This window comes from Osmerus eperlanus, chromosome 21 (assembly GCF_963692335.1).
Source record: "Osmerus eperlanus chromosome 21, fOsmEpe2.1, whole genome shotgun sequence".
NCBI lineage: Eukaryota > Metazoa > Chordata > Actinopteri > Osmeriformes > Osmeridae > Osmerus > Osmerus eperlanus.
Window position 1 is genome coordinate 12,320,158 of NC_085038.1, and position 27,677 is coordinate 12,347,834.

A 27,677-nucleotide genomic window follows, 5' to 3' on the forward strand; every position below is an offset into this window, starting at 1 on the left:
GGAGACAGGTGGTTTTCTCTTAGTGCTAGATACTGGATGTATGTGTATTTTAACGATTTTAGTTCAGATGGTTTAAATATATTGTAAGGATTTTCAGTTCAATCTACTAAACTCCTACTGGTGAATCCTCATTTTGGTACATATGCAGCACATGTTAAAGCACTGCAACATCCATTTTGGCTGGTATGCTTCTATCACATCTGTAATCTCTGCATGCAAAGCTCCTCCTGAACAGCTGTGATTGGTTACAGTCTGCGAGTGGTCGTTAGCTCGTGTCCCTAGCCAATCAGGATGTTTCAACTGGCAAGCCCTGTTGGCTGAGAGCAGGCATTAGGGACCTTGGCTTGGAGGAACTCACTGAATTCCAATGTGGTTCCCCGTTCCCATGGACACACGCACACATTAACACACACACACACACACACACACACACACACACACACACACACACACACACACACACACACACACACACACACTCACCAGTCTCTGGAAGCACAGTCAGTTACACTTATGCGCACATACATGGGCACACATGCTGACTCACACAAACTATGTTTCATTCATTCATGAATTATTTTTGCTTTTTTTCATTCAAATTTGTCAAAGTATAACTTGATTGCAAGTTATCCTTATACACAGCTCTCAGCTGTGTCTGTGTTGTCAGATTGACCAATAGCAGGTGCATTAACATGAGATCCTGACTCCCACTCAACCCGATACCCTTTCTAATTGGCTGAAATCCCTGAGGATCTTTGGCTAAGCTTTAGTTGACGTATAGATTCAGAAAACATAACATAATAAGGCTTTGTGTAGGTCTGTGTGTGTGAGTGTGTGTGCACAGTATGTATGTGTGTGTGTGTGTGTGTGTGTTTGTAGTGAGAGCAACAGTCTGGTGTTGGTGTGTGAAAACATATGTTTTGAATTATCCTGTGGAGTCCCTCTTGTGCCAGCTCATGTTGTCCAGTTAAGTGTTTACTTCCGTAGCCTGGGACTCACATCCCGAAAGTCAGGAACAACCCAGAGAATTTCTCTCTCTGTACCAGGGGTGTAAACATTTTAACATGTTTTTTTGGCATCCTGAGATCCTGCATCAATGTGATTATGTTTTCTAATGTCCAGGATGGTGTAACTGGTGGGTAGCTGTCAGTTTTGGCTGCCCAATAAAGACCTCAAATAAAAATCTCTCTTTCTCACACACCCGCACACATATCACACCCACTGTGTAATGGAACAAATGATAGAGGATTACTGATAGATCTAATGACCCGGAAGAGGATCCGGTCTCGTTCTATCTGTCCCTGGACAGTCCTGTTCTGTCTATGGAGAAGCGTTTGGTTCCCTGGAGGTGTAATTTCATGTGAACATTATGGGTCTCTAGTAGCTCTTGCATGTTTCCTTGCAGGCTATTTTAGTGTATGGGAACTGGTACTCTCTGCAGTGTTTCCGTGCAATGGTAATTAGAGGCAGACCAGGCCTCAGAGGGATGGAAACTTCCAGCAGAAGACTGGAGATGTAGACATTGTCTGGAGATGTAGACATTGTCTGGAGATGTGGAGTTAGTCTGGAGATACAGACATTATCTCTAGATGTAGACATATTCTAGAGATATGGAGTTAATCTGCAGGTGTAGACATAGTCTAGAGATACAATAGTCTGGAGAATTAGAGTTATTCTGCAGATGTAGATATAGTCTGGAGTTAGTCAATAGAGACTACCAAAATGCATAAAAAGATATTCTGTGACATATGTGAATCATAGCAACTACTTGAATCCTAACCTGGTGGTTATTTTTCGTTACTCATTGACCAAGTGTCCCTTCCAGTCAGAACTGTATTTTCAGGATACCTTTCTATAAATACATAGTATTAGAGGTTAACATTTAATTTATAATATAATTTAATTTATGCTAGGGTAGGATTGTGGTTAGGCCAGGTGGTCTTGGCTGAGAAACTAACCAACTGACAGGGCTGCCTAACTTGCTGCAATTGCACTCTGACCAATTGCTGCTCTATGCCCTCCGTGACTGATCCCTGTGATCTGAGATGACCAAACGAGTAAAAACGAATGACAAAGTTATAAATAAATGAATATTGTCAATTATTGCTTTGCTTTATGACATACCTCAGTGTCAACAGATCAATATACACAATATGGTAAAAGGATGTGGACATCTGACCCTTGCAACTATATGAGCTTGTTAGACATCCCTCCAAAACCATGGGCATCATGGAAATGCCAACCCCCTTCCCCACCTCGTCCTCCACAGAATTTGACATGTATACCATTGGCCATATACATATCAATATTTCAGCTTATTAAACGTTTTGGATGTTGCCCCTTCCTACCAAGTCATAGATGATTTTCATGATCCTCCGTTTTCACGAACCAACCAGAGTACTTCCTCCGTGTGAGTCCTGACACCTGGTCTTCTCCCCTTCTCCCCCTAACCTTAATCCTTGCAGAGGAGAGCGGCGTGTCGCTGCTTCAGCTGATTGGCGACCCGCCCCCTGATGAGATCACCAGGATCTATGGCCCAGGTGGTGCCCCGGCATATGTGTTCGGCCCCGACGCTGCGGTGGGCCAACCCGCCTTGGCCCACTTCTCCAACCCCTTCTACCGCCACTTCTCGCTGCTCTTCCACGTGATGCCCGACGCCGCCAAGCCCGCCGTGTTGTTCTCCATCACAGACCATTTCCAGAAGTTCATGTATGTGGGCGTGAAGCTAAGCACCGTGGAGAGGGGCAGGCAGAGGCTGCTGTTCTTCTACACCGAGCCTGACTCTGACGCCTCGTACCAGGCTGCCAGCTTCGACCTGCCCCCCCTGGTGGGCACCTGGACCCGGTTCTCACTGGCTGTTACTGACGACCAAGTAAATCCTTTTTTCTTTTTTTTTGTATTCTGATCTAAACTCAGTTAGAATAAATGGCAAGGATGGACAGTAGTTTGGCTGGAGACAGCTATGGGCTTTTTACAGTTTCTTCCGAAAGATTGCCAACGAGAGAGGGAGAACGGTCAAGAGAGTTTCAGGCCAGGAGTCAGGACCAACCGTGGGATTAGAATCATGTACTCTTGGTATTAATCCGTGTATGTTTTTACTCTGTACCCTGCACAGGTGTCTTTCTACGCGGGCTGTGATGCGACACCCCAGGTGGTGAAGTTTGAGCGCTCACCTGACGACATGGAGCTGGACGGGAGGGCAGGCGTCTTTGTGGGTCAGGCTGGCGGGGCCGACCCTGACAGGTTCCTGGTACGGTGTCCATGTTGTGTGTGTGTGCATGTGCGCATTTAAGAGTAAATCTTGTTTAATGGTCCCCTTAGGGGCTTCAGCAAGGTATGTGTCCGGGTCACTGCCACCAGAGGCCATTGATGACCCTCCCCTCTGCAAATCTATTAACTGACTTTTCAACTCTGACCTTGCAGCAAATCAGTGAACCATCTGACCACATGTGATGGTCACATGGAATTTGACCTATGCCGACCATTTGTGTGTGTGGGGGGGATTTTTGCAAGAAGGCAGCTTCAAATGAATTTGTTTTATTATTTCATTCATTGTAATTTCTCATACCTCAGGAATCAATCTTTAACACCATAGTTCATCATTTTTCATCCAATCATACTTTCCCAATGAGATCACATGGTAAATTAATTATACAGCATGTCAACCCTTTGTCTACCCTCAGTACCAGCAGTCTGACAGTAGCAGAACTCTTCCAGACCTGCTCCAGAACCAGTCTAAAAGAGAGAGGCAGGCACAGCTGTTGTTGTTCTAGCCAACATGATGGAGTGTTCTCTTCCTATTATTTTTGTTATTCTTTCCATCTCCTGAAGAAGCAGAGTGTTGGTGTGTGTGTGTGTGTGTGTGTGTGTGTGTGTGTGTGGGGGGGGGGGGGGGGGTTATGTAATTTCAGAACAGCTGAAATTCCAGGTTTTGGCATTACTAAATCCACATATGATACACAGTATATTCCAAAATGTGTTAATTTCGTGTTTGTGTACACATCTGTAAAATAATCTTTGTGTTAAATACAGTATGTGTGTGTGTGTGTGTGTTTTTTTTGCATGTGTGTGTGTGTGTGTGTTTGTCTGTGTGTCTGTCCTATAGGGAGCAATAGCTGACCTGAAAGTTGTGGGGAACCCTTCAGCAGCTGAAAGACTCTGTGAAGACGACGACGATTCTGACGCTGTGAGTGTTTACATGTTGTTTACTCGTTGTTTAAATGTCGTTCAGCTGGTTATGCGCCTGACGGCTAGAATGGATACTGCTTTCAGAATTCAGATATTTGTCTAATTAAATCAACAACTCTCTCTCAGGCCTCTGGAGACTATGGTAGTGGAGCAGGAGATGGATCAAAGACTGACCAAACAAAGGTATCTCTTTTTTCATATTATATGAATAATATGAATATGGATGTATATATAGCTGTTCTTCTTCTCCTTTGGTCAAATACTGTCAAATACTCTCTGTGTAATTGATTTACCTCACCCACTCCAAATTGCAGTAATGGAACAGTCAAAAAATGTCATTAACCTCATGTATCTATGCTGACAGGTCTCTTCCTCATCCCCCAAGCCTGTCCCAGAGCCCCCTCTGACATCATCAAAGGGAGCCAAGGTCACAGAGACAGGTGGGTGGATATGTGCTGTTTGTGATGAAATATTCCATGACTGCATTAGTTAGTGTATGGAATTTTCCATGGTGGCAATGATAGAACCAACTTGTACAGAAGGTTGTTAAGTTCACCTCGCCTCCAAAGCCAACACAAACTCTTGTTGAAACAATCTGTCCAACAGGTATACGCTCATAAACCTACCAGTCTAGACTTGAAAAACTCTCTCTCTGTCCCTCTCTCTCTCCCTCCGCTGAACACTATCTCCCCCTTGTGGACAATACAGTATAATGCACTTTTCTTTGCCAGGGAATGACGTTGAACTTTGTGTTAGTGATAAAGCAGATACTGACAGATATAGGTTTTATTTTATTGTGTTAAGTGTACACATTGTATACACATTGTATACATTTGTTTGTTGTTGTTCTTGTTATTGTTGACACCAGCTGGCAGGAACCGTCAGCCTTCAGTAGGGTCCAGAACCCCCTCCCCAGGTCCCCAAGGTGGGTGACCAACCAGAGCAGCCAGGACCGGATCACTAGCCCTCTAAATACGTGTTGATTGGTTTACTGCTCCCGGTGACTATGAGCCATCCTACACCTGATAGGATGAGCCGATTGGACAGTCACAGATTTCCGTTGCTCGCTGTATATCTCTGCTCATACTGAGCCGTGTGCATGCCTTGTGTCGTGGCTCTGGGGCCTGGTCTTGTTTTCTGGGTATCAGAAATGGATTGGGGGTGGGATGAGGCACAGTGTCGAGGAGAACGATGGTTTGGATTTGAGAAGATTGCTTGGTGTGCTCGTCCTCGCTGGCTGACGATGAAGATAATGGTGGCAGTAATGGCGGTGGGGCAGCTGCTGCTGGTGTTGATGATGACGATGTTTGTGACAAAGATGATAAGGAGGATGATAAGGGTGTGATGATTACGATTGAGGAAGATATAGCAGACGTCTCCACCGGTTTCCTCTGTCTGTGTCTCCACCAAGGCCCCTCTGGTGGGAGGGGGGAGAAGGGGGACAGAGGAGAGAAGGGAAGCAGAGGGGACCAGGGCTCCCCGGGGCCGAAGGGTGACTCAGGGACAAGTTTCAGCTCTGGATCTGGCTCCTTATTCAAGGGAGGAGGAGAACGAGGAGAGAAGGTAGGGTTCTCCACAAAGGCATGCTTCCTGTGTGTGTGTGTGTGGGTCCGTCTATGTGATTGAAAACAGTTGCTGCCTTCCTATGTTCGCCTGATTTTCATGTGTCTTTTTCTCTTTTGTCCAACAGGGAGACAGAGGCATTAAGGTTGGTTTGATTTAGTGTACATTCATTACAGTTGATGTTAGTGTCTAACGATTCTTCATTCACCTTATTAAGAGCTGCATGTTGCAATACTATTTGCTAACACTTTCAAGTATGTGCTGTACACTTCATATCAGTGAAATCAATAGATCAGTTCCATGTAAACCAATTGTTTGCTATATGAAATACTTAAGGTAATTAATTACTGACCAATATCTGCCCATCTCCCCTCAGGGAGCCTCAGGGTTTGGATACCCTGGAAACAAGGGTGATCGTGGCTCCCCAGGTTCCCCCGGCCCCCCTGGGCCCCCTGGCCCAGCCGCCCAGGTAGTGAGGCTGGGGGATGGGTCAGTGGTTCAGCCGATACCCGGGCCCCAAGGGCCGATGGGACCGCCAGGGGTGGAGGGAACACAAGGACCGCCTGGACCAGAGGGAGAAGCAGTGAGTAGCCATCTTAGATTTGGTCTAGAGTTTGAACTGTAGCAATCTTTGATCTGAGTTGGAGGGAGAAATAGTTTGTAGCCATTTTGTATTTGTTCTAGAGCGAGAAGCAGCCATTTTGTGTTAATAATATGTATATATGAACATCTCAATGCATTTTATTCTCCAGGGTGACCCAGGAGAAGATGGGAAAACAGTGAGTATTATTTCACAAAACTCACTTCATACTTTTTTTAGCAGTTAGTCACTGTAGTGGTGGTCAGTTGTGCTACATGTCTAACATTAAGCTATGTTTCTCACCACTTCACACACCACCCCCTCCTCCTTTTCCACCTCCTCCTCTTCCTCTCAGGGCCCAGCTGGACCGAGAGGTTTCCCAGGAACACCAGGAATCCCTGGAATCAAAGGACCCAAGGTAAAGCAGGGCAAATAGATGGATGAACATACAGAGGTTTCTGGATTTCATTCACTGGGTCTGTCTTAAGTCCTTTGGATAGATAGGTTTGTGTCTTCTGGTGACTGCTTGACCCTTGTGTCTCTGTCAGGGAGATCGTGGGGAGGGTCACCCAGGCCTCCGCGGGCCCCCCGGTCCACCTGGCCCCCCAGGACCCGCCACAGGAGATCACCCTGTGAGTCAGACAGTCAATGGTCTTCATACTGTGACCATTCAACTAATTAATCAATCAAAATATCAGTCTATCAATTACAATATACTGTACATTCACAGTTTACTGTTCAACATTGTATGCCTGACAGGTTTGATTTTAACGTACTTTTGATAAGTAACGTACAGTACTTACGTAACGCATTTTAACCCACCTTCCTTTGTCTTCCTGTGTCTGTCTTCTACACAGACGTTTGTGGACATGGAAGGTTCTGGGTTACCTGATCTGGAGAGGTTTAGGGTATGTCCAAACTGACGTCTAACTGTTATATTCAGGCGTTACATTAAATTGGAGATATTCTAAATTTGAAATGGCTTCTGGCTTCTCTTACACTTGTCATCTCAAATCATCTCAAATCAACGACTAACCATACTTTATACAGTCAAACTTGTGTTGACCCTGACCTGACATGTGTATCCAGGGTTCTCCTGGTCTTCCTGGCCCCCCTGGCCCCCCAGGCGGACCGTGTTCAAGCACAGGTGCCCCGGGAACCAGTGGACAGGTTGCCTTTGGCCCCCCCGGTCCATCGGGACAGGATGGGGTCCCAGGGAGACCGGTAAGAACTTCCTTTCCATTCTAACTCTGTCTTTCTCTGTCTTTTAGTCTGTTTACACTCACATCCCATCACGTGTTAAGGTGTATTTTGTAATATACATTTTAGGAACTGTTTAAACATCACACCAGCAGATTGACTGATGTATAGTACACTGGGAAAAATACAATTTCAAAGATAAGATAAAAAAAAACGATCAATACAAGAAGTTCTTAGCTTGTGGAACAAATGCAAATTTGCTTCTTCAGATTTCTTATTCTTTCTTAAGACATCTTAAACAAAATACAAACACTTGAAAACTTGTTTCATCTGAGATATGACTCCAAACAAGATGTTTTCAAGACTCTTACTTCTTCACCTAACAAGATGCAGTGTCTAAAACAAGTCCTTATATCTCACTGAAATGTTGGGATTGTGTCTTATTTTAAGAACATTTTACTAGAGATTTGACATGTACTCTTGGTAAGATTTAGATTTTTTGAAGTGTAGGTATTTATTGATTGTTGATGGATTCTGTTTCAGGGTTCCCCAGGGCCACCAGGTAGACCAGGTGCTCCTGGACCAAGAGGAGAGAGGGTGAGAGAGTGTGTCGCTGTCTGCTTCTTTGACTGCCTGACTGTCTCTCTTTCTCTGATTTTGATCTATTTTAGCCTCTATTTTGTCTTCAACTAAGCGTCTCCCTAACTCTCTCCCCATCTCCTTCATCCATAGGGAGAGTCTGGTATTGGCCTACCAGGGGCGGTGGGAGCGAAGGTGAGATTTGGGATCAATCCAGAGCCGCATTTCGGCTATGATGGTCTCACTCACAATTGAGCAGCCACGTTCACTGTTCACTCTATAGCAGATCTAGTCAGTGTGTTTCTATATGTGTGTGTGTGAATATTCGATTGAGCAGATCTAAGGAATAATCAAATCAAAATTGTATGTGTACAAGTAATACTTTTTACATTCTCTTGTCACAAAAGGCTTAACCGTTGCTTACAGATAAACCCTGATATGCAACCGAAACACAATTCAGAGACAGAATTTTTAGAGCAGGTCTTGGGAACAGGTCTGTATTGAGCAGATCTGATGAATGTGTTTATATAGAGCAGATCTGGGGACAGTCTTTCTTCAGCAGGCAAATCTAGTATGTGTTGCTTCTGCCGCTCATATGTTACACTGTGTCCCTGATGCTGATTTTGTTCTAGCAAAGCTCCTACTCTACCAGCGACTTTTTCTCCGGTTTGGTGTCTTACTTTAGCCCCTCCTCATCCTCCGGTGATGGGTACCAGGTACTGGTTCTGCTGGGCTCTTCTCTTCACCCCTGCTGGGTCCCTCTCATGGCTGCTCTGCATGTTGACCTGATACCCTGTCGGGCTGTTTGTCTGGCTGTGAATCTGGCTGGGTGTCTGACTGTATTTCTAACTGTGTTTCTGACCTCTGCATCTGAGTGTTGTCTGTGTCTGTGGGTCTGAATGTGCTTCAGGATGCGTTTGGATTCACAATGACTTCTCAGAGCCAGTTGGTTTAAACGGTGGAATGACACAGAATATATTCATCAATGTGGATGCATAGATGCATACAAATTCTCACTCTCTCTCTACTACCCAAGTGTCTCTGACCTCCTGTGTCTGGACCTCTAGGGTTCTCAGGGCAGTTCTGGTGTGGAAGGTACCCCAGGGGTGGGGGGCCGAGCTGGGCTACCTGGACCTATGGGGCCTGTTGGACCTCCAGGGCCCCCGGGACCCCCTGGACCACCTTACCGTGTGGGCACTGTAAGGATTATCATTAATCTACATGGATGGATGGATGGATGGATGAAGGGGTGGATAGATGGATGGATATATTGGCAAATGAATAATGCTGTCTCCAGGTCATATATTGACCAGGAGTCAATGTCAACGTGTATTCATTTTCTTTTTGCAGCACAACATGGAAGGTTCCAGTGTGGTCAGTGGTGCTCAAGGAGTGATCGGAATACCAGGACCCCAGGTATCTGTCTAGTGTCACACATACAGCACACACACACACACACGCACACACACTCAGTCATTAAACAACTGCTGTGTTTCAGGGTCCGCCTGGTGTTGCTGGTCTGCCGGTAGGAACCCATTAAACCCATTGAACCCATCAAACGTGCTGTATGACAACATTCGCAATTACCTAGAGACTGTTACTGATCCTATCTCCTCCCCTTCTTCATCCTCAGGGAAGACCTGGATTCCCAGGGATTTCAGGGGAGAAGGGAAGTGAAGGACCGAGAGGCCGGGATGGGACTCCTGGATTAGATGGATTCCCAGGAAAATGGGTAGGAGTAATCTAGCTTTCCTAGTCCCACTGCCAGAGATTATCATGGGAGGCTGTGTTTTTCATGAACTCTCATCGCTTCCAACAGGGCGAAAAGGGAGAAAGAGGAGTGAAAGGGGATGTGGTAAGTTCATATTTGCTGAGCATCAATTGTATAAACATAAAACTTATTTTTTACAGATTAAGACTAATTCAAGACATGATCTTATTGTCAATAGACAATTCTTGATTGTCCACTTGGACAAATGGGGCTATTTTTGGGGATAGATTCTCTCTTCAGAGATACTGTGAGAGGGCTGTTGTAGAATGAGGGATGTGCTGTCTCTGCCCTGCTCTGTGCGTTTGGTGTTGTAGGGTTTGCCTGGACGGGCGGGAGGACCTCCCGGGCCCCCTGGCTCCCCTGGCCCCCCAGGAGAGATCATCTACAGAACCTCAGACAATGTGAGTATAGCTACGCATGCACAGATATATACACACACACACACCTAATCACCTGTGTTTTGGTCTCTCTGAAGTACGATGGAGTATATTCCAGTGGAGGACAGCAGGTAAGAAACCATTCAGCACTCATTCATGCTTTTGTATTGTTTTCGTCACTGTGGTGCTCAATGATGATAAATGACAATGCATTGTGACACCTTTTATCTCTGTCAGGCTGGAGTTGGTGTCCCTGGTAGAGCAGGTTTCCCAGTAAGTATTAGCACATTTGAACCAACCAATCCCAAACGTTGTGTACTGTGTATTATCAGCTGTTGCAATGCTTGATATACACACATATTGTCGCTCTCTCTCCCCCCTTCTCTCCCCTATCTCTCTCAGTCTCTCTCTCTCTGACTCATATACACACCCTTCACTTCTCCCCATCACAGAGAGTTTGATAATAACTCAAATACCTTTCATGTTACGATTGATAACATGTCTGTGTTTTTCAACAGGGGCCCGCGGGACCCAAGGGAGACAGAGGGGAGCCGGGACAGCCTGGCTATGATTCTAAGGTACAGCAGGGGCTGGATTTGACCATAATCGGAATATAATCGTAAAACCTAGCCTTGTCAGATTTAGTCTAGTTTAATTAGCCCATCCTAGGTTGGCTTAGTTTATTTTATTTTGTCTTCATTCGGTTTATGTTGGCACATGATATATCTTATCTTATCTTAGCCTAGCCTCCGCAGCCTAGTATATCCTCAGCTAGCCTGGCCTAGCCTCTGACATGGTTTCTACTGCACCTCCCCAGGGCCAGAAGGGGGAGCCTGGTGTAATCCAGGACAGTAATGGAATACCCCGCTATCTCGGGGGAACCGCAGGAGAACGGGTGAGAACCACACCACCTGTTTTCTGTAAGGCGAAGACAAATTATTGTACTGTATTACTTTATTTTGTGTGTGTGTGTGTGTGTAGGGAGAGAGTGGCCCCTCTGGACCTGTAGGACCTCCTGTAAGTACTGAGGTGTTATCTTCACATGTTGTGTTCATTTCTTCTACAAGCACACTACACTCTCAAACAATCTCTGAAGCAGCACTATTGAATGTTCAGCCAGTGTCCTTTATCTACCAAAACTCTTCTCTGTGGGATTGGCCAAGCAGGATGTAGGTATTGTGATAGTTCTCACTAGGCGTCTTGGTTGTGTTCCTGTAGGGTTTGCCTGGTACTAATGGACTAAAGGGAGAGATAGGAATTCCTGGTCGACCAGTGAGTAAACTACACTTCCTACATAGAGACCATTTATTTAATACCTATCAATAATGTATTATAAAAATATTGTGTCAAGTTTCCATTTAAATAATTACTTGAATTGATATCAACTGTACCATTGGAACCATTTGGGTTGGAAGTTGGAATTATTGACATCAATTCTGTACATTTCAAAACACAGTCTTCTGATGACAGTTGTTACAGTACATGTTCATACATTATGTCTTCCTTCGTGTTAGTCATCATACAGGCTACTGGTGTGGTTGTATCTTGTCGATAGTTTTATGTAATTCTGTGTGGGTTGTAGGGTCGTCCGGGACTCAATGGTGACAGGGGAGAGAAAGGCGACTCAGGTTCTGGTACAGGATACGGTTACCCAGTAAGTATGGCCACTTCGATTGGTAAGTTCATGTGGTAAAGTTGCTGTGATTGGACGGTTGCCACAGGTCTTAAACACTCAGCAGGAAGTACACCTCATTGTCAGAGATTGATCAAAGATGAGCCCAGGGAAATCTAAATGCCTTGCATTATGACTGAACGTATCTGAAAAGGAGGTCTTGATGCAGGGCTGAGAATGAATTTAAAATGTGTGTACACTTGAAGTACAACTCCACCCACTACTCTTCAAGTATAAATGAGACATTATAATTCCGATACTAATGTGTTTGTGTTTGTCTCCTAGGGTCTTCCTGGCCCCCCAGGTCCCCCTGGCCCCCCTGGCCCTGCTGTGTCTGCGGAGGGGGTCAGTAATACCAAACAACATCTGCTCTGCTGCTATCTTCACAACTCTGAGAGCGTCTGCTAAATGACTAAATGTAACTCTGACAGCAGGGATGCAATGAGAGATACATTCAACCATTGTTTTAATCTTTGTACTGTATCTCATGGTGGTTTACTCCAAAATTTGAAAAACGAATGTCCGAGACAGTGGAAACACTATCCCCTCATGGGAAAATTCAGCAAAATCACACAAAAACAACCAACAACCATTGTATACAATGTTGCCTTCTCCCAAGCAGTTTTTGGAAATAATACAATTTGAACCTGCCTGCTAGAAAAAAGATTAAATGCACTGCAACAGTGACATGTGCAAGTTAATATACATATGTTCATTGACATCATTTTTTTCCTTGCATTTTCTTCTTTTTCCAGAGGTATGGTGATATTTCACAGTATTATCCGGGTGAGTCTGCTGCTCATGGCCAGTGTGTGACAGACCTACAGTACTACTGTATACTAACACAAACACACAATGTGTAAGATTCATAGGCCTAGTAGATAAAGTTGTAAAAGGTCTGGACCACGGTATTGATAGGCTCAGTAATGATAAATGTTGTCTCTAAAATGTAACGTAAAAGTTAAACTAGAACTAGTACTGTACATAGGGTGTGTGTACTGCAGATAAATGGCGAGTGCTTATATAGTGATCTGGTCACTCTTTTTCACCAGTCTCTAAAGGAGACAAAGGAGACAGAGGACTTCCAGGAATACCTGGGACACCAGGTAAACACACACACACACACACACTAAGTGGTGTGGAGAGTACCACAAGTATATTGTTCCATATTGCAGTTTGTCAATATGATATCTCCATCCCAGGGCTTACCTCCAACTTTGACATCTACACCTTCAAGGTAAGCATCAGCCACAGTACCTTGGCCTCCTCATAACTTCTTTTTGTATTCAGAATTCAAGCATTTAAGTACGCCCATGTGCACAGTTACAAAATACATAAAAAGAAGAATAACAATATACACATAGGAGATACTCAATAGCAGCTATGATTATCAAAATGAATGAAGTTAATGACTGCTCTTGAAAATATAACACATAATAAATGAACAAATGTATAAATACTGTTTTATAAAAGCTGAGTATTTGAGCTACAAGATTTGATTGCGGCTTTATAAGCAGAGGCGATACAGGAAGTCTGTCACAGCCATGTCTTGTCCATTTTTACGACAACAACCTATTGCGGAAGGTGAAAGGATAATTAGCTGAATTTAACGTGAACCCGAATTAATCGAGCATTGCGTGATAGGCAAGATCCTTTAGCACAGCGCGACAGAGGTTTTCTCGCGACGGTGTCATTTACATCATTAATTTGTTGGAACCACATTAAATTACATGACATTAAAGAGGCTAAACAAAATAATTATGAAAATATGAAAATACAAAAACATATAGACCTATCCTACTATAATAAGCGATCAAACATCTTTCGTGGTCATTTAATTTGTTTGCTACTTTTTGCCAGCCCTCTCTCCTGGATTTTGCAGACTTTGAGGTGTTCCCTGGCGTTCTGATTAAATCTTCAAATTCGGAGAAACCTTAGACTCTAAACCTTAGAGCAAGCTCTTGCTCTGTTTGGCTCTGTTGCGGAAAAAAACGAGGCGCTCTTTTTGGCTATGGTGAGCAGCCAATAGCAGCGTTGCTGATCAAGGTTTCTACAATCGATACATACCCTCTTTTAAACAAACGCACGAACGCGCAATTATCCCAGACAACTCAGTCCAGCTATACCAATCATAAACAACAGGGGTGTTCGAAGAACCTAATTAGTCAGCTCATGATGAGCAAGATGATGTCATCTTGGATGTGTCATTTGATCTCGGATGTAATAAGCGACGTACGAAGAACGGACCCCAGATGGCTGAGTGTTATGTGTTCTATGTCACCAGAACGAAATGAAGGGGGAGACAGGCATGAAGGGGGAGAAGGGGGAGACAGGCGGGGGAGGGGGCTACTATGACCCTCGCTATGGCTACAGTGGAGGACAGGGATCTCCAGGACCACCGGTAAACCAGAACAACAATTATTTATGCATTTGTCTTTTGTATTCAGTTGGTTGAAAACATAATATCAGGAGCTGCTGAGCCAATCGTGTTCTTATGACTGATGGTCTGTCCTCAGGGCCCCATGGGGGAGTCAGTCATCGGGCCTCCAGGCCCCCAGGGCCCTCCAGGTGTCCCAGGGAGAGGCTATGAAGGGCAGCCTGGGATCCCTGGACTACCTGGACCCCCAGGTCCTCCAGGATCAGCTCTGCCTGGGGCCTACAGACCCTTACAGAGTGAGCTGTGATCACAAGCACACACACAGACACACATTGGAAAGTTACACACAAACATTGCACACTGTATGCGCACACACATTTAAATAACGCCTGCACACAGACATTGATCTGGCACACACAGGTGAACAATCGTTACACAAACACACACAAGCGTATACACACAAACACTTATCTGTCTAATGCGGTGACTACTCCTCTTTCCTATTCCAGCCATTAGTATCCCAGGTCCCCCAGGGCCTCCTGGCCCACCTGGGAACCCTGGCTCCACTAATGGGGTGAGTTAGTTACAACTCTGTCGGATGGATGGATAGATGGATGGATAAACAGATGTTTCCATGCATGGGTGGATGTATGGGAGGAATTATCTTGTATCTGTCTCCTAGGTGACAGTGCTGCGTTCGTATGACACCATGGCAGCCACGGCCAGAAGGCAGGCGGAAGGGACCCTGGTATACGTTCTGGACCAGACCGATCTCTACCTCAGGGTCAGGGACGGTGTCAGGCAAATACAGGTACGCACACACACACACACACACAAACTGTAAGTCACATGCCATAAAACCCACACATACACTCACACTTAAACACACATCAAACTAAAGGTAGTGTACATGCAGGTGCCAAATACTGCATATACAATTCATTTTATATTAATGCATATATATATATATTACATGCAATGGTGTTTTTGCTTCTCTGTTGCAGCTTGGAGGCTACATCCCTCTGCCCCCTGATCAGGTGAGCCCTTTAAATAGCACCACCACATTACACACAACATTCATATGCCATACCACCACATTAAAAACAACATTCATACTATATACCACCACATATACAATTTTACCATACACCATCACATTACACACAACATTCATCATCATAAACAATCTTGGTTTCCAGGGTAACGAGGTAGCTGCTGTGGAGCCCCCCCCTGTGGTCCACTACGCCCCAGACCAGCCCCCACACTCTGGGACACACCCCTCCTACGGTGAACGGGCCACTGAGGGACCCCTCAGACAGGGAGAGGGCCAGTTCCCGGTGCTACCCGACCCACGGTACCACAACCCAGAAAACCCAGAGACAGGATACCCATCCCAACCAGACCCAAGGCACCCCTCCCATGCAGACCCCAGGTACCCCTCCCCCACTGACCCACGCTATCCTAGCTACTCGGACCGGTACCATACGGACAGCAGGCAGCCAGCCCAACCTGCTCAGCCCGAATCCCCCCACTACCCTCCACGCTACCCAGTGACACCCCCAAAGAGACGCCCCGAGCCCCAGACCCCCATCCACGACCACACCGCTGGGCAGGCAGTGAGTAGACGACAGACACCTCAAGCCTCAGCTGCTCAATCACAGGCCATTTTGTGGAAGCCATTTTGTTCTAACAGTATAATTTTTTTCCCACCCCCTACAGCTTCATCTTATTGCCCTAAATGCCCCCCAAACGGGTACCATGAGGGGCATTCGTGGGGCAGACTTCCTGTGCTTCAACCAGGCACGGGCAATAGGCATGAAAGGAACGTTCCGGGCTTTCCTGTCATCCAGATTGCAGGACATACACAGCATTGTCCGTGTGTCGGACCGCGACCGCATACCCATTGTGAACCTCAAGGTACAGGCGTCCAAACCGAAGTATCTGTAATAAAACACTGTTTAGGTTTGTTACAGTTGATTTTGGTGGGTGCCTTATTGTTAACGGTATATCAAATATATACATACGGCACATAGTAGGTTTCAGTCTAAACCAGCGTTGCTCTCCTTGTGGTCTCAGGACGAGGTGCTGTTTGACAGCTGGGAGGCCATCTTCAGTGATGTGGGAGTGAAAGACAATGTGCCCATCTACTCCTTCGATGGCAGGGACATCCTCAAGGACAACGCCTGGTAAGAGACCCACACTCGATGGTCTAAATACCAAATCTGAGGAGTTCTCCTTAGAACCCTGACTGTCCTTGAATGGCTGAAAACCGGAACAAGTATATATCAGCTTATGTGTAGTTGTTTTTAGTTTGTTAATCATTTTCAGGTAATCATTTTAAGTGTGTGTAACGATCCCAGGCAGAGCAGAGACTCAAATGCAGAGACAGACACAGGAGACGGGGCGAGAGTAGGTGAAGTCTTTACTAGTACCAGGCATCATACACGAGAAGGCAGTGGGACACCAGGCCAAACAAATCCAGACATGGAATGTCAACAATCCCCCCCCCCAAAAAAGCAAAGTCAAAAAGCGTATGATTAAACACTAGAAGAATTGCTGGAAACAATACTCACTCGGAGAACAAAGAGAATCTGACGAGTAAGAAGCACAGAGAGTATCTGTGAGTCGGGATATCAGAGACAAAGACCAGGGGCCAAATGTTTCATGCGCGTACGCATGAAAATGGATGCAGAAACATGTGTACAGGTGTTTCTACACAGAGTTTCCGATTTAGGGAAAGGAACGTTTGGCGTGAGATGAATTCACACAGAGTTTGATACATTTAACCCCAGGAGCAGGTAATTGGGCGCAGGAGAAGCATAAGGGCAGGAACTGAAACAACAGGAGGGGTTAGAATATCAAAGTAAAGCAGGAAATATAATGCACGCACTAACAAGACGCTTGCTCTTACGTTATAGTTCTGATAGATAGCATACTATCATTTGTTGACGTTTTATTTTTACGACATTTCTTTCGCTAATGTGACAGTGTTAACAAAACAGCCCGATCGTCATCTCCTTCTCCGCTAGGCCTGAGAAGATGCTGTGGCACGGCTCGACCAGCGGGGGTCGCCACCAGGTGGACAACTACTGCGAGGCGTGGCGCGTGGGCGAGCAGGCTCTGACGGGTATGGCCTCCTCGCTGTGGGACGGCGGCCATCTTCTCCAGCAGAGCCCCAGCAGCTGCGCCAGCTCCTACGCCGTGCTCTGCATTGAGAATAGCTACACCGGGCCCTCCAAGAGATAGGCCTGGAACACGCACTCCACCACACACACACACACACGCGCACACTCACAGCGAGCAAGGAAATATATACACACACACAAAGAGAGGCAGGTGTGCATACACACACCGCCACACACGCAGAGGCAGGTGTACATATTGTACGTGCACTGACAATCTCACATACAAACCCCGCAAACATTTCCATTTCTCTGTCTGCTCATTAGAAATAGTTACTCCATTGACATGTCAAGGGCTAAAATACATGTACACACACATTAACACTCAGTATATGGTGCTTTGTAAATAGAGCAATAGTTTCTTACAGTATTCACCTCCACTTCCATGTACTGTACTGTACACTTACTCACATTCATCCTCCAGCTGTAGCTGTTTTAGCCACAGACTAGGTTACCAGTGAATCAGTGACCAGGATCCAACCCAGGACCCAGTAAGTGCCCAACACTGAGTTGATGAGGTGAAATATATGACATTCTGTCCCCCAGCTGGCCAAACTGGGTCACCTCTTGCTTGGTCGCTCTGGGTCTGGATAAGAAAGAATCAGATGGGGATTGACCTCCTAACCATCTGGATTTGGTCTTGTCCTCTCAGTTGGCTCACTCACTACAGCTGACCAAACAGTCTGAACACAAACACACAGGCATGCAAATACAGACACATAAACACCCATGCAAACTCCTTCAGACAAAGGAGCAAATACACAGAAACGCATACAATCAGACCGACAGACAGATCTAAACCACCAGATGCATTCCATCTTAAATGCCCCAGATGAGTAACATAAGAAAATATATTTGAAATTGAAACTTTATAAAGAGTTGGTTTAAAAGCTTCTCAGTTAATTTTAAGTTAGAAGAGTTTTAAGTTAGATGTTTTATTGAGCAATGTCTCATCAACAAGCCAGTCTGGCCTTTGAAACACAGAACTGACCAATGTCATTCCACAGTCATTTAGGCACATAACTGTATTTCCATTCCAGCCAAGCCAAACATTGCAGTATTGTATATTAACTGTTTCGTTCATTATCCACTGTTGTAATTTTTTTATCATTGTCTTGTAATCTGTACATTTAACCAATTTTAGCACTGTTCTTAACCTTGTCTTATGTATTTTACTATTGTATTTTGCTACTGGACATTCAAGGGAAATGGATATTTCCAATAATGTTGTGATAATAACAATGGAATATTTATTTTTGATTGACACAAAAGTAGTTTTAATCACCATGCTTGAATAGAAACCATGAATAAAGCAGCCTCCATAGAGACATAAGAACACTTTAAATGTCAACCATCATAAAACGCATTCTCAAGAATTAGTATTTTTTGTCTTCATAGTATTGTCCAGTAAAATTGAATTACTTGTAAGAGATACATAATGTTTGTCTTAAATGCTCTGTAGTTAAACCGTATCATACAAAATGGCAGATAAAGCTACAGTGTAAACGTTTGTTTTAATTACTCTCTGTAATGATGTCCAGTTATTTTTTACCACAAGTTCATGAGCTTTTTTGAGGTACAAAAACACACCCCAGAATCAGAATCAGAATGGGTTTTTATTCGCAATTGGGTTTTTAACCTCAGCACATAAGCACAACAACATTTACAAAAACACGTGACTTGCAACGGGGAGTGGGGGGGGGGTAGACAAGCAGCATCTGGACCTGCAGCCATGTAGGCGCTGGACACAGACCCGCCAGGCACCCTGGGGAAACAAGCAGGCGAAGGCGTTGGATGGGGGTGGGGGAGTGGTGATATCTGTAGTAGGTGAAAGTTAATGTGTGAGTAGGTCTGGGTTGGCGCCCGGACATGACATTGGATATGCTCAGACAGACAGTGTGAATAGATTGATGGTTGATGATCCATTCACTGAGAGCTTCATTGTTTGTTCACTGATTCGTTTTTTTCTGTATAAATGTATGAGACAGAATGAACAAATTCTCAAACTTCAATTCAACTGATTTATTTGTGAATCAAAACTATATTTCTGCAATGCACTCAAAGGTATTCAGTGTAAATTGTACAGCAACAAATATTTTCACAGTATCTAAACATGTTAATTCTGCAATGATTTCAATCTGTAAAAATATCTCATACATCAATGTGTTTAAAGAAAAAAAGATCTGTACTTTCATACATAATAGTAACTTTCCATAATAATAGGCCATGGATATTTTAAAATTATTTAAGAAAACATTGAAACCGTGTCCAAAATGTATTTCTACTCCATAACCTAAGTGCATATATTCCTATGGTTAGTAGGGGCTCCATTTGAAATATCATTCACTCAAAAGTTGCAGTTACAGCATGCATTTGACACCAGAGGAAAGTATAGTTTTGGTGTGAGAATGTTGTCAAATCGTCATATCTACTTGAATTCAATTGCTAAAACTATGATATGATATGAACTGATAAAATAGATCAAACAATTTCCTATTAAAATGGTTAATATGGGTCCAGCTAGGCCATTCCTTTGGATCACAGGACTGTGTTCACAAATGCTGAAGCAACCATCTATCCATGCTCCTTCAAAACAATTTCTCTCATGAGAACCCACCAGGAGAACAGTACAAAGAACAATGAATCTGAATTTCACAGCAACATAAGCCATTGTTTTTTGTACTCCAGTAACTTGACTATGAAAAACACTGTTGAAAAAAAAAATACTTAATGTTAGACTGTACTTGTATTCACTATGGAAAATAGGCTTCAACTACTGTTGAAGTACTTGATTAGAAACGTCAGGACCGTTAATGCATTAGGATGAACAGAATGACGGAGTGTAAACTCATTCAACATCTCAGGGAGATTCAGCAGCCCAATCATCAAAGCCTATGTGGCGTCATGCTTTGTCATAAGCAAAACCTATTGATCACATAGCAATCATGAACCTTTAATGAGAAAGCTCATTGTAAGCTATAAACCAACATTCATTGGTTAAACTCTCTCAGTTAAAATGTAGCCCCTGGGGCCATGTAATGTGTGAGCACCTGAGATAGAACCCAGTGAGGGGAAGAGTGAAGGAGCACACAATACTGAAGAGCGACACCGTGATAACACGATGTACAGCATTATCAACATTTAAGTAGCCTGTACAACAGTAGTACAGGTTTAGTACATCATGTTCATTTTTACGATGCAAAAACAGGCAAATATGAATAAAATAAATCTCCCAGGAGAATGAATCCAGACATGTCAGACCAACTTCACTGACTGTTTCAGATTGGTCCCTGTAAACCAGTGATTTGAAAAATTGTCAATTCCAAAAGAACAAAATACTGCATTAATACTTGGATTGCATTAATTTAAAAAAAAATCCCTCACTAGTGAAAGATTAAGCAGTGACATTACATATTTTCCGATCAATTTCATAAGGTTTGCTGTGTGAACACTTGAACAGGTCCAAGGCACTCATGATTACTATACAGACAGATGAGAATTCCTCAACAGTTCATGTAACTCTTTTGTTGGTCTTTTCTTTTACATGGGATTCACTTTCTCAAAACATCCTAAATGACTGCCGACCTCCAGTGTTTTCCACGGTCTTTCATCCTCTGAGGAGAACGTTCTCCCCATCCCCAGGTGTTTATAGGAGCAGGAAATGGATAACAGTATATTGTGAGGACCGTTTCCTGTTGAGATTTTCTCAGACATCCCCATTCTTCCCATTAGAGAGAGGCTCTGCCTCTGATTGGTCCATTACCACAGGGCTGAGTTCAGTGGGTGTGGCCTGGTCTGTGGTCCCTTCCCCTCTTCCTGATTGGCTCCTGTAGTGTCTAAAGATGACCCAGGCAGCGCAGGATAAGTAGATGACGGTCAGAAGAGCGAAATAGCAGAAGTAAAGCAGGAACTGGAATAAACAACATCAATATTAACGACAACAATGCAATGCACATGACAAGCCTATGATCTTACTTGAATGTTTAGTCTACAACTATGCAAATATGTGTCTGAGTGCTTTATCCTGCAATTATAAATGCACATTTGTCCGTATCTTTATGAGTTTGTGTGCATTTCTGTGGTTACCCTGCTCCTACCTGAGAGTGCACTGGTAGGCCCAGGCCGCTCTTGTCTGCCACTATGAGGGTGATGATGGACTTAAGGATGGTGCCCATGAACGTGTTAATGCCGAACACAAGAGCACACAGCTCCTTTGTCATGGACGAGGCGATCTGGAAACTACCCAGAGATGGAAATGGATAGACAGGAGATTGTAAGCAAGTTAAAAGTGTGTTGTACGCGTCCAATTATCAATCCGTTTTGTTTGATACTCCCGAGAAACCGTTTTTTCTCTACCGGACTCTAATCACAGACGTACATGGCGATGGGTACCAGGAACTGGTAGAACCCCCTGAAGAGGGAGTAGGCCACATAGCAGACCCAGATGTTGTCTGTGGTCCCCATGAGAAGCAGCAGGCCAGCCTGGAGCGCCGTGATCACACCAATCACCAGCTCGGACCACACCGTCCAGCGGATCTTCACAAATCCTGCCGCAAACGATGCTATTGCACCTAGATAAGAAGGGGGAGGGGCTGGTAAGCACTGGGAAAAGTGTGGGTTGTGTGGCCAGGATTTGCTCTGCAGCATCACATGATTCCTTGAGAGAAAAAGGTGAGGTATGAACAGCTGTTCCAAGAGGAAGACTGTTGACACCTGAATTGCCAACTCAGTATAGATAAGAGACTGACTTCTTACATAACATTTTCACACACTACTTTTGAAGAGCTTGCTCCAACACTACTCAGATATGTGACTGGAACAATGGCCAGTAAAGCAATCCTATAAAAAAAACTCTTCACTGATACAAACACACATCTAGAGTATAATTAGGGATGCACAGAAATGTCGGCCGAAAATTACATTTTTGCAATTTGCAAAAGAGGTTGAAAATATGCCAGCCCTAAGTGCTCAGATTTCACTCTTGTTTGATCTAGCCATTATCACAGGACCAAAGTCAAGTTAGTTGCAGGTTGGATATTAGACAGATATTCCCTATTAGTTTTCCTTATGTTCGCTAACAGCAACATACCGTCAACAAAGTGACAAGTTATTTTATTAAAATGTTGATAGCTTAATAATCCATTACTCCTAAAACCGGTTCTAACTAACCCAAGAACAATGACATGTTGCACACCCTTTGATTTGTAAGTTTTTCAACTCACATTTTTATATATAACATTTTAATTTACAACAAGGGCCATCATGTCAGCAGTGTGGAAGTACTTTGGAAATACAAAGTTTCTGACAAGGACATCAAATTTGAAACCTGAAGTGTTTGTTCAAGATGAGGGGGAATGGAGCTGATTAAAAAGTATTATATTAATACAATTATACAACAACAAAAACATTTATTAAGTAATTTTTGGTTTTGGCCAAGTGCATCCTGAATTGCATGAATTCTTTAATTAGATTTTCTATTTGTTCATTCATTTGTTCCTTACCCAGGAGTGTGGATGCAGCCTCCACTCCTCCGTTGTACACATTCTTGTTTTCGGTGGCGGGGTAGACCTTGTTCCACAGGATGTGGACATAAAAGATGACCAGGTAGTATCCAGTGGAGTTGAACACCCACCACAGACTCCACAGCCTCAGACTGGGCCTCCGCACCAGGTTTCTCACCTGCAAGAACCACACATTGTCTAGTCAAGGTTCAAATAAGTCTAATATGTATATCAGTGGTTCTCAACCCAGGTCCTCTGGGACCGCCTGCCCTGCATGTTTTAGTGGTTTCCCTGCTCCAACACACCTGATTCAAATGAATGGTCGTTATGAAGCTCAACAGAAGCCTGATAATGACCCATTCATTTAAATCAGGTGTGTTGGAGCAGGAAAACTTCTAAAACATGCAGGGAAGGGTGTCCCTGAGGACCAGGGGTTGAGAACCACTAACGTATACATATACAAAAAAAGCTACATATTTTTTTTCTGTATTTGCCTCTTTCAGCATCTGGATGAACACAGAATCCTTCCATGAAGTGGAATCTCTGCCGTTAGGAGCGGTGGGTCCCTCAGGGGCTGCAGTCCCCGTCTCTCCTGTTCCTCCATCCAGCTTCATCTTAGCCAGCTCTGCCTGGGTGGCCTCAGCCTGCTCTCGCTGGGCCTTGCGGTGGGCTCGGTTGAAGAACATGGACCTCTTTGGCCAGGGGAGGCAGATGGAGAGGACCAGGCCGAAGCTGACGAAGCCCAGAGAGACCTGGCTGAGGGTAGAGTAGGACACCTCCCCGAGGGAGAAGCACATTTGGCCCAGCACAGAGCTGGTGAACACCCCCATTAGCACAGAGGAGCGGGAGAAGCTGGCCACCCGCTGGTACAGCTCCGGGGTGACCAGGGAGAAGATATAAGAGGAGTATGCCACGCGAGCGGCCATTGTGATGCCATAGAAGAACTCCATGAGCTGCATCTCCAGCAGCGAGGAGCCCAGGAGGAGGAGGAGCCAGATGGAGACATGGCTGAGGCTCTGGAGGATCAGTACGGGCTTGTAGCGAAGATAGTCGGTCAGGAGGAACACAGGGACCAGAACCACCATGTACGAGTAGGACAACAGTGGGGTGATCTCATTGGTCACCTGGAGCAGCGTTGAAAGGACAATGGGGAGGGGGGGGGTTAATGAGATGGTGTGCATGGGAGACACAGTCACATGGTGGAATGTGAAAACATGTTGTTGTTAGATGAAAGGGAGACTTGGCAAACTTTCCTGTTGTGGGTCCTAGAGAAAGAGTTTCAACTAATCCCTAACCTCAAGGCTCCAGACTACGACCACATTTTTTGAGTGTTTTGAGAGTATTTGTGAGAGTGCATGATTATGGCATCTGATTTCTGTTGCTCGAAAGTGTTGAGTGGCATTGCAAGTGACCAATCATAAGAGGGCCAGTGCCTCTTTTGGTTCCGTCTGTACTTTGTCTAGTCATATTCACTTGTGAGAGCAGACAACAACAGTAGAGGATAGAGTTAGTCTGTGAGGCTGTCCAAATAGAAATATATATATATATATTTGAACAAGTTACAGTTAATGTGTGCCTGTGGAATAATATTTGCTCACCCTGAACATTATATTGCGCTCTTGACTTTTGACATAAATCTGGCGCCATAGTTAATCCTTACATCTATGCAAAACTAGGGTATGCAAATGAGGCAGCTACGCATCAATTTGCACGGTCATTGATTAATACCATGTTGTACCAAAACAAAGGCATGAACCAAATCCGGTTCTGGTGCAATCAACTGAGAAAGTTGGTTGCACCAGAGCTACCAGTGGAAAAGTTAGTCTGAAGCCCTGGCTTATATTCTGTTAAACAACACTGCAATTTAACGCCCACCCCAGCGTCACATGATTCTGCATATTTCAGGCCGTTAGGGTCATTTGGATCCTGCTGAGTCCAGTAGTCTACACTAACCAATCCGATTAGCCCAACACTGACCCAGTTAGCAGGAATGTGAACTTTGTCCTGCCTCAGGAAGGTAACCTCTGCCCCATTGCAATCAACCAAAAGAGTGTGTTGCAGCAGTACAGTGGAAGAAAATGGAGAATCATACATTTTGGTTGGTGGGGTGTTGATTAAGGTTTGGGGATAGTACGTGTCTTTACAAAGTGTGTGCTGTATGTGTAAAAAAGTGTGTGTGTAATGAAAATGTACTGTCATTCAACAATCCCCTCATACTACCCCCATTTTGCGAATGTCCCAAAGACTGTGGAATTAACTAGATATGGCCATCCCAAAATATTGACCTCAACATTTCTGAAAGTTTACGGTCACCAGAAACATTGAGTATACGACAACGCACAAAACACACACACACACAAGCGTGCCCACTGACCTGCTGCATGGTGAAGTTCTTCTCAGAACTCAGCAGGTAAGGAGTAATGAAGGGCTCTCCAGGCTTCAGCTGCACCATAAAGCCGTAGAAACACAGGAACAACACAGACAACTGTAGTGTGCCAGCCTTTGTGCCAGACTGGGTGGAGAGGGGCTCAGTCACGGGGGAAGCCACATCTGGATGCCCCCTCTCCTGACTTCCAGTGACGGGCTCCTTCAGTTCTTGCTTGGCATCCTCTTCCTCCTGTTCATCGCCCTGAACCTGGTCACCACCAGCTAGAGAATCGTTGTCCACCATTGTGTTTGTGTCTGTGTAGGTGTATATATTGACTTTCGGATCAAGTGGGATTATCTGCTCGTGTGCAACGACCATCTGTATATCTTTTGAACAATGTGAAGAGGAGTCGATATTCCATACATGAGGTGGTAAAATGAGGAGTGAATAGCTGTGACTACGCATGCAGCTAAAAAGTCCTCAAAATCAGAAGACCTCTGGCAATTAGTGAGCCAGCTTGCTCTGCCCTTATCTCTCTGTCCGTGTTTTCCTCATTGTTTCAATCTGGTGTTAAACATTACATGGAAACACGAGTGAGGGTGTTTGACAATGAAATGAATTAAGTTAAAATTCTACATGCAGTCATTCTGCATGTACAGTCCACACAAGAGACAATGACAACGTTTGCTTCATTCTGTGAACTTGACAATGATTGAATGACAGTAGCTGACAGCTGAATCTGCGGTTATTTTGACCCTGAAAAACAAAGTTTGCAAATATCTAGTCAATCCTTTTCTAGCTGTACATCTAAGTTTAAAAAAACACTGCCTACTATATTTTTATGCTGTATAGAGGTAGATAAACCTATCCCAATCCCTGAGAACCCAAATAGTTAATTAGCTAACACACCCTGAGGTTAGATAATACATTATTGGTTGTAAACAACTGTGTTTTGTAACATAAACCTATTGCTCTATGGTCAGGGCTTACTCCTCCTGCGTCTGTTTACGTGTATGGGACACTGGTTTGCTGCCACATTGTAATAAATCAAACACTTTTGAGCAAAGGAACCAGAACCCGTAGCTAGCTAGTTGCTCAAAAGTGTTTTGATTTATTGCAATCCGGCAGCAAACCAGTGACTCTATAGCAAGCCAATATCCACGGTCAATCCTTGACATGCTTTGTGTCTGCCAATGCAGGCAATAGCTACACGTGCAGTTTAGTTTAGTACATGTAGTGCTATATTTTTTATTCAAAGTTACTAGATGTATTACATTTTAGCAAGCCAGCTTAATATGCAGGTCATATCGTAAGTCAAAGCAAAGATGCCAGCTCCGTTAAACTAAATGGATGAATTCATAACGTAGACAATACATTAGTTGCTAATAGCTATGCTAGATATGTTAGTCTATGGCTAGATAGGTAGCCAACTAGCTAGCTAGTTTATTACTTACACAGCACGCTGCAACAAACTACAATGGTTGCAATTCGGTACAGGACATGAAGCCAGCCAGCTGGCTAAAGAGTTGTTTCTATAAATTCTTCCTTACCTTTCATTCTGTACAGAGTACTTCTGACATGTGTGTAGAATAGATTCGTGCAGTAGGCGTGGCCGTCATTTTTCACAGACGATATTTGTGGGAGTTGAAGTTCAAAAGGTAATGTGGAGGAAGGTAACAAGACACCTCTCAGGAAAGTAAAAATATAGTTATATCCCAGACCCGTGTTTCTTAACTGGTGGGTCCCGACCCTAAAGTGAGTCCCGAGCTGGTATGGAGAGGGTCGCGGCGGATGCTTCGGCTCCGTCAAAGTCAAACTTTTCTTTTTATAAGTTACCGAACCTTTTATCTTGAAATGTGCTTAGGCTACATACCGAGCCGCCCGCATTCTAGAACACAAATAATTATTGCACTGTTTTGTGAAATAATTTATAATGGATAGGAAATTAAATATTTTGGGGGCGTGACTTAATTGTCGTGTTGGGTTCTTAAGATATAGAATACATACGCAGCAGGGTAGATTCACATGGCTTAACTTTATTCACTACCGGAACTCTAATATAGATCATACCACATTAATGACCAAATAAAATGTGGGTTCTGAGGTTAGAACAGTTGAGAACTACTGTGATAGACTGACACTTATGGCAAATACGAAAAGTTGGATTCGTTTGTGTTCTGACTAATGACTATGCAAATCAAAGATCGGATTGCTTGTCAGGTTAACCAGTGCGCTTCAATCGTGATATTACTCAACTGAGCTCTCAAGTTTTATCAACCAGTTGTCAACGTTTGGTTAAAGGTCATTGCTCTGCTGTAA

At 44.2% G+C, this 27,677-nt stretch overlaps 2 protein-coding genes across 5 annotated transcripts in view; one reads left to right on the forward strand and one right to left on the reverse strand.

Annotated features, from left to right (window-relative positions):
- Positions 1-18,999, forward strand: part of col18a1b (collagen type XVIII alpha 1 chain b) — a 32,440-nt gene extending 13,441 nt beyond the window's left edge. The window contains exons 2-44 of one of the 3 annotated variants that reach the window (XM_062447311.1): positions 2,466-2,872; positions 3,116-3,250; positions 4,106-4,186; positions 4,315-4,371; positions 4,553-4,628; positions 5,057-5,113; positions 5,600-5,751; positions 5,879-5,896; positions 6,128-6,334; positions 6,504-6,530; positions 6,687-6,749; positions 6,880-6,963; positions 7,189-7,239; positions 7,421-7,555; positions 8,075-8,128; positions 8,264-8,305; positions 8,743-8,826; positions 9,178-9,309; positions 9,461-9,526; positions 9,609-9,635; positions 9,744-9,842; positions 9,930-9,965; positions 10,196-10,282; positions 10,357-10,389; positions 10,496-10,531; positions 10,777-10,836; positions 11,076-11,153; positions 11,240-11,275; positions 11,477-11,530; positions 11,841-11,912; positions 12,216-12,275; positions 12,686-12,716; positions 12,983-13,036; positions 13,133-13,167; positions 14,215-14,331; positions 14,447-14,603; positions 14,817-14,881; positions 14,990-15,118; positions 15,312-15,344; positions 15,507-15,923; positions 16,027-16,224; positions 16,384-16,493; positions 17,337-18,999. In XM_062447311.1, coding sequence (XP_062303295.1) covers positions 2,466-2,872; positions 3,116-3,250; positions 4,106-4,186; positions 4,315-4,371; positions 4,553-4,628; positions 5,057-5,113; positions 5,600-5,751; positions 5,879-5,896; positions 6,128-6,334; positions 6,504-6,530; positions 6,687-6,749; positions 6,880-6,963; positions 7,189-7,239; positions 7,421-7,555; positions 8,075-8,128; positions 8,264-8,305; positions 8,743-8,826; positions 9,178-9,309; positions 9,461-9,526; positions 9,609-9,635; positions 9,744-9,842; positions 9,930-9,965; positions 10,196-10,282; positions 10,357-10,389; positions 10,496-10,531; positions 10,777-10,836; positions 11,076-11,153; positions 11,240-11,275; positions 11,477-11,530; positions 11,841-11,912; positions 12,216-12,275; positions 12,686-12,716; positions 12,983-13,036; positions 13,133-13,167; positions 14,215-14,331; positions 14,447-14,603; positions 14,817-14,881; positions 14,990-15,118; positions 15,312-15,344; positions 15,507-15,923; positions 16,027-16,224; positions 16,384-16,493; positions 17,337-17,553 — 4,169 coding nt within the window. In that variant the 3' untranslated portion in view covers positions 17,554-18,999. The remainder of the gene's footprint in view (positions 1-2,465; positions 2,873-3,115; positions 3,251-4,105; positions 4,187-4,314; positions 4,372-4,552; positions 4,629-5,056; positions 5,114-5,599; positions 5,752-5,878; positions 5,897-6,127; positions 6,335-6,503; positions 6,531-6,686; positions 6,750-6,879; positions 6,964-7,188; positions 7,240-7,420; positions 7,556-8,074; positions 8,129-8,263; positions 8,306-8,742; positions 8,827-9,177; positions 9,310-9,460; positions 9,527-9,608; positions 9,636-9,743; positions 9,843-9,929; positions 9,966-10,195; positions 10,283-10,356; positions 10,390-10,495; positions 10,532-10,776; positions 10,837-11,075; positions 11,154-11,239; positions 11,276-11,476; positions 11,531-11,840; positions 11,913-12,215; positions 12,276-12,685; positions 12,717-12,982; positions 13,037-13,132; positions 13,168-14,214; positions 14,332-14,446; positions 14,604-14,816; positions 14,882-14,989; positions 15,119-15,311; positions 15,345-15,506; positions 15,924-16,026; positions 16,225-16,383; positions 16,494-17,336) is intronic. The other 2 variants (XM_062447313.1, XM_062447312.1) reach the window with 2 other exon arrangements.
- Positions 19,000-19,388: 389 nt separating this feature from the next.
- slc19a1 (solute carrier family 19 member 1) lies at positions 19,389-27,558 on the reverse strand. Of its 2 annotated transcripts, XR_009928071.1 has the most exons (8): positions 26,909-27,558; positions 25,365-26,114; positions 23,485-24,114; positions 22,991-23,168; positions 21,868-22,060; positions 21,587-21,728; positions 20,298-21,399; positions 19,390-20,227 (listed from the first exon to the last, which is right to left on the reverse strand). XR_009928071.1 is itself a non-coding variant. In XM_062447316.1 (7 exons), the coding sequence occupies exons 2-7, from the start codon at positions 25,821-25,823 to the stop codon at positions 21,196-21,198; spliced, it is 1,806 nt and encodes a 601-aa protein (XP_062303300.1). In that variant the 5' UTR covers positions 25,824-26,114; positions 26,909-27,558; the 3' UTR covers positions 19,389-21,195. The 2 variants fall into 2 exon arrangements, 1 of the variants encoding a protein (XP_062303300.1); XM_062447316.1 differs by having other exon boundaries at positions 19,389-21,399.
- Between the last annotated feature and the right edge of the window lie 119 nt (positions 27,559-27,677).